Source organism: Apodemus sylvaticus, chromosome 16, assembly GCF_947179515.1.
Source record: "Apodemus sylvaticus chromosome 16, mApoSyl1.1, whole genome shotgun sequence".
Taxonomy (NCBI): Eukaryota; Metazoa; Chordata; class Mammalia; order Rodentia; family Muridae; genus Apodemus; species Apodemus sylvaticus.
The window spans coordinates 70,328,801-70,335,219 of record NC_067487.1 but is presented as its reverse complement, the minus strand read 5'-3'; the positions used below and the strand labels follow the sequence as shown (position 1 = coordinate 70,335,219).

Sequence of the window (6,419 nt, the reverse complement as noted above, 5' to 3'; positions counted from 1 at the left end):
ATCTTGTTTAAAAAACAAACAACCTCTAAATGTTCTTATAATTCTTATACAGACAAATCGACTTATAGTAGTGCAGATATTTTGTTTTACTTTGTGTTGGTGTGAAAGTGATACAGAGGCAGCAGAAACCATACTTTGAATTTTGATTCTCTCCTGAGCTAGTGATTTGCAGTACTTTGTGACAGTAGGCATTAACAGCAAGCTGATTAGATCATGAAACTAAAAAACTTAAGCTTTTGACACTGTGCACTTTGAAGCACTCAACCCTAAATGAGATCCTTTATCAAACCTCCCCTAAAGGCTCAGGGAGCTATGCAAAAGAGGAGGAGGAAGAAGAGGAGGAGGAGGAAGAGGATGAGGAGGACAAGGAGGAGGGAGGAGGAGGGAAGGAGGAGGGAAAGGAGAAGGGGGAGGAGGAGGGGAAGGGGGAGGAAGAGGAGGGAGAGGGGAAGGGGGAGGAAGAGGAGGGAGAGGGGAAGGGGGAGGAAGAGGAGGGAGAGGGGAAGGGGGAGGAGGAGGGGAAGGAGGAAGAGGAGGAAAAAATTTGAGAGTCAGAGATAGTGGGTAACTTCAGGGGAAAAGTGTCGTCTTGACCCAACAGGACAGCTGCATGGATGAGCTCAGAGACTGTGGCAGTCTGCACAGGGCTGCACAGGAACAAGCCAGATGAGGTTCCAGCGTTGGGAGGAGGAAGTGAACACAGGATCGCACCTCTAAGAAAGAACCTGTCTGCAACTGATACCCACTAGCAAAGGGGAAATTAGTTTTCTCCAATGGAGTCTCATTAGGCATATTAACGACATGTCAGGGGTAGACCAATGCACAGGAGTAGCTGGAGGACATAAAACAAACTCAGTGAGTGGTATCTTTGTAGGTTTTTCTTTTTCTCCATTTGTTTTGTTTGGGTTTCTTTCTTTTCTTTTGTTTATTTTGATTCTCACTTTGTGGGTTTTGTGTGTGTATGTTTCTTGTTTTTTTTTTTTTCCTATTTAATTTTTATCCTGTATAAAGAGAAAGGGAGAAAAACAACACAGAGTTGGATGGGCACATAGGACCTGGAAGGAACTGGGGAAAGGGAAATATATGGTCACATAAATTGTTTGAAAACCTTTTTCAATAAAAACAGTTCTCTACAGTTGTCTTAGTCAGGGTTTCTATTCCTGCACAAACATCATGACCGAGAAGCATGTTGGGGAGGAAAGGGTTTATTCAGCTTACACTTCTGCATTGCTGTTAATCACAAAAGGAAGTCAGGACAGGAACTCAAGCCAGGTTGGAAGCAGGAGCTGATGCAGAGGCCATGGAGGGATGTTCCTTACTGGCTTGCTTCCCCTGGCTTGCTCAGCCTGCTCTCTTACAGAACCCAAGAGCACCAGCCCAAAGGTGGTACCACCCACAAGGGGCCCTCCCCACTTGATCACAGCTGAATCTCATGGAGGCACTTCCGCAACTGAAGCTCCTTTCTCTGTGATAACTCCAACCTGTGTCAAGTTGACACACAAAACCAGCCAGTACAACAGTATTGTGTTTGTTACCATCTTTTGTGGATATTGTGGTTTGTGTGTTCAAATCCCATAATATTTACAAAATGCTAGATGCCTGTACATGTGGGACATTCAGCACTTTCATTATACAACAGGCTTTTTATAAGGTAGTTTTGCCTAGCTGCAGGCCAATGTACGTGTTCTGAGCATACTTAAAGGCAGCTAATGCTTTAACGAGGGAGGTAGCTCCCAGAGTAAAGTCACCCAAGGCCAAGTCTGATGACCTGAGTTTGATTCTTAGGACACAGTGGAAAGTGAGTACCCCCAGTCTCACAGGCTGTCCCACCATCTCCACATGTGTTCTGTGTCAAGCTCTCTGTCCTGTGCTTAAACACAGACAAAACAAAGTATAAAAATTAAACAAAAATGAGTTAGCTAGACTACGATGCTCCATAGGTTGGCTCTATTAAACACATCTTCAGCTTATAGTATTACCAGCTTACAATGAGTTTATCAGGTTATGATGGGACCTTGTGTTGACAAACACCAGGAGGCAAGTCTATCATTCAGAGAACTGACAGGGCTTGCTGGGACTAATTGAAGACAGTTCAGTTCTATGGTATAGGCTAATGCAAAGCAGAGGTTTTCTAGGGAGTATGTCTGCCAAGGTCACCCCAGACAGGATGTTCCAGAAGGAGGCACTGGCATTTGTAGGTATTCGCCATCCTCAGGTGATTCTGCAGGGTACACCTCACGGAAGGAACTATAACTACTGTATTTTCCACTTACTTTCATCTTCTAGAAAACAAAAATCTAATCTGTTATTCCTCCTGATAAATTTTGTCCTGATGCTTTTCTGACTAGAAAACATATTATGGGATAAATTAACAGTAGTCAATTATGCAGCAGGTGAATATTTAATTAGTATTTGTACACACTTTTCAATAATTGTGCGTTAATGACTTCATATAGTTCTCACAGCAACATTATGAGACAGCTCGTTATTCTCATATTAAAGAGAACATTGTAGGGCTTCATAGTAATACAGCAGAGCAATTGTGGGTCTTGAAGGAAGAAGGAAAATGATTGTGTTATTTATATGCTTGAGTGTTTCCTACAGCTATTTAAAAAACCCGTACTTACCATTCCATACTTGACTTGTAACACATTATTATATTAAAATGATCAGCTATTCTTTATTCTGCTTCTAATTTTTATGTGTGTGTTAACATACACACACATACACACCACACACACACACACACACACACACACACACACACTTTTTTTGGTGAGAGATAGAGAAATAAACCATTGCTCTTTAATTTGACTATGGGAGAATAATTTAAGATAGGTCATATTTATTACATTAATTTTCAGAAACAGGCAAGTTCTACATTTTAATTTTCATACATCATACACTAAAGCAAGCACACAAATACGCTTCCCCATCAATCTCCACATTGAGATTGTGCCTAGGCAAAAATGGTCTGTGCAAGCCCTGTTGATGCCAGAAGTGACATCATCAAAGAACTAGGTTCTTTCTTGTTATTTATAGTGATCTGAATCTGTGACTTGTTCCTTCCACAACCACTATTCCAAACAGGTTTCTGCAGATGTTTTGGAAGAAAGAAATCCACATCAGATCTTGGTGACCCGAGATACTGCAGTCCCATTTCTATGAAAACCAAGGCTTGCCAGGTACAGATCTTGGTGTTCTTCAGGCTGCAGTTTCTAGATCAGTAGATCTGAGCACGAGGAGAAAACAAAAGCAAAGAGAGAGAGAAAAAAAAAAAAAGCAGTAAAGTCTTATTTCATGAATGGTGGCCATAAAAATAGAACCACCCACCCCTGTAGCTGTGGGGATGTTCTCTGAAAGAAAATAAAACCCTTCCCAGATATCTGGATAGGTCACTGTTGGAGCACAAGGGAGCGAGACAGGGCCCAGCCCCATACAGACAATGCAAGCTGACCCCAGACCCGAAGGAAGAATGAAACCCAGGCATTTCTCTTTACCTTGCTTGTCAACAATCACTCCGACTGTGATGTTGCTTTAGCATAGCTCAGAGGTAAATTCAGACCAACAACTGGCCCCAGGATGCTCAGCCATGATGTGATGTAGTTGATGTTTCTAGAAAACAAGCAAGATATATGTAATGCAAATGTCCCAGAGAAGTTTCTGATGGCAAGCCAGTGAGTGGCCAAAGGGAAGGGAAACCAGACCTTTCCCTGGGACTTGCCTGGATGCCAGCCACGTGGTGGTGTGAGGTAGATTTGTGATGCTAGGGTATGTGAAGATCTCTCACCAAGGAAGTTAAATTGGAAAACAGAACTGGGGCCTCTGATTCCTCACAATGACCCCAAATTTCCATTTGAATTTATAACATTTGTTGAGCCAGTAGTTAAAAGCCTGTATTCAAATCCCAGTCCTACCCCAAACTAGCTTCATGACTTTGATAGAGTTGCTTAACTCTTCTCTGCTTTAGCTTTCTTCTCTGAAATTAAGTAAAAGTTATTGGGGTATTATAAAAGCCCAGTGTGCTCATATATCAAACTCAGAACACCTAGCACACAAACAAAATCGATGTGTTTACCATTATTATTAGAAAGAATATTTCTTATTTTAGCCTGGTTTTTAGAGTCAGATGAAAAGATTTACACTTTTAAAATCAGAGTAGAGCACCACGGGTCTTGATCGTGTTTCTTACCTATTGATTTTCTGTGAATTCTTTAGCACAGCAGTCATGAATTCATTTGTCTTGCAGGGATGTACAACAAAAAATGGCTGTCCAAGTATTGGATGCTCCTGTAAAAATCCAAACTCACTGTGAACTACTTGAAAAACATTAAATCATCTGGTTTCCTTTTTATCATTTAAAATCTCTACACCATTTCTCTCTTTCCCCCAAACCACGTACATGTGTGTGCATGCATGTGTATGTGTACATGAATGTGTGTGTGTGCATGCATGTGTGTGTGTGTGTGTGTGTGTGTGTGTTGGCATACAGGCATTTGCACATATGTACACATGTGGAGATCTGAGGACAACTTGCAGGAGTCATTCCTCTCCTTTTACCACATGGGTCCTGGGACTTGACCTCATGTCATCCAGCTTGGCTGTAAGTGCCTTTACCCACTGTGGTGGTGTGAATGAGAAAGCGTTCCTTAGGCTCCTATATGTTGATTAACCATCAAGGAATGGCACTGTTTGAGAAGGATTATGAGGGCTGGAGAGATTGCTCAGTGGTTAAGAGCACTGACGGCTCTTCCAGAGGTCCTGAGTTCAAACCCCAGCACACACTGACTGGATTACAGACATGACCTCAGTACACACCTTTAATCCCAAATAATGAAAGTAAAGTTAGTTTGTAGAAAGAAGCACCGCTGTTTGAAAGTGATGTCTAATTGAGTAAAAGGATGAATCAGAGACAGATTTGACAGAATAGGATATGCCCAACTCTCACAAGAAGAGAGAGGAAAGGGAAGCTACTTGAGGGAACAGCACACAGAGAGAAAGAAGGCAACTTTACCAGGACAGTAATAGAGAGGCAGGTTGCAGAGAGACAACAAGTTAGACACAGGTGAAGACAGAATGAACCAGAGAATTAAATGGAGCTAACTGATTAGAACAGATTGCCAAAGTTAGTATGAAGCCAAGCAGATCAACTCAGTCAGTGGTCAAGAGAGAAGCTATATTGAATCAGCGAGGTTGGAGTGGACGTTAAGCCAGAACAGCTTAGTTGAATAAGCCAGCCAGAGTTCAGAAAGAACAAGAAAGGGTGAGCTAGCTTACTCAGCAGTAAGTCTCGGAGGCTGAAAACATTCTAGGCCTAGATAAGATTATATGAAGGCCAGAAGCTTCCAGGACTGGGCCTAGGCTAGCAGACAGAGGCAGTGAGCCTCTGATATGACAATTATATCACGTGAATAACAGAAACTTTTACAGGAGCTATTCACTGACTTACTATTGAGTACAATGGGACACACATGCCATTCACACACGATAAATTAGATAAATTTCCTTGGTTGTCTCAGTTAGCCAGTGTATTTTTTGGCTTATGATTATTTTAATTTTTCTTCAGTGATGTATAGGAAGACCAGTAACAGCAGTCAGAATGAGGCATTTCCCTTACCTCCTTGTTAGTAGTCAAGGAACCAAAGTCATTTGCATATTTAAGCTTAAATTTGGCTAGTGTGCTAGTTGCTTCAGCATGCGGCCTTCCTCCCAGGTCAGGGGGCACATGTTCTGTGAGCACAACACAGTGTGTGAAAAGGAATGATCTGCATTGTTTCTCTTTCCTCTGACTTCTCTCTTTCCCTTCTCTTTGTCTCTCAAATAACTGAAATCCCCTATGGTGTAATTCCATATTCTCTATATGGGAATGATTAGACATATGCTACAGATCATTCTTCTGCCAATTTATGGGCATAGACAATGGGATGTCTTAGTAGAAGTAGAAGAAGCAGAAGAAGTAGAAGCAGATGCAGAAGAAACAGAAGAAGAGAAGGAAAAGGACGAGGAAGAGGCAGAAAGAGAAAAAGAAGAAGAGGAGGAATAAGAGGAAAAAGAAATCTCAAAGCTGGATGAGAAAGGATGGGATAAGGGGAGGAGCTGGGGAGTAATGATGCTGAAAATACGTTTATAAAATTCTTTTTTTGTTTGTTTGTTTTTTTAAGACAGATTTTATCTGTGTGGCCCTGACTGTCCTGGAACTCACTGTGTAGATGAGGCTGGCCTCAAACTCAAGAGATCCACTTGCCTCTGCTTCCAAGTGCTGGAACTAAAGCTATGCACCTGACATCTGGCTCATTTATGAAATTCTTAAAGAATTAATAAAAATATTACAAAAGGGGAAAAGAAATAATGGTGGAGGGGAGCGGACTCTCAACTAGGAAAAAATGGGTCAGCAATTCCTCTTCTCTCAAAGTACAAAC

General features: G+C 41.6%; 1 protein-coding gene across 5 annotated transcripts in view; it reads right to left on the bottom strand.

Moving 5' to 3' along the window:
• Window positions 1-2,824: 2,824 nt before the first annotated feature.
• Atg10 (autophagy related 10) overlaps window positions 2,825-6,419 on the bottom strand; it is a 322,415-nt gene continuing 318,820 nt past the window's right edge. For all 5 annotated transcript variants that reach the window (XM_052159888.1, XM_052159887.1, XM_052159891.1 and 2 more), the window contains 3 exons: window positions 4,193-4,290; window positions 3,501-3,615; window positions 2,825-3,232 (listed from right to left, as the gene is read on the bottom strand). In XM_052159888.1, coding sequence (XP_052015848.1) covers window positions 3,516-3,615; window positions 4,193-4,290 — 198 coding nt within the window. In that variant the 3' untranslated portion in view covers window positions 2,825-3,232; window positions 3,501-3,515. The remainder of the gene's footprint in view (window positions 3,233-3,500; window positions 3,616-4,192; window positions 4,291-6,419) is intronic.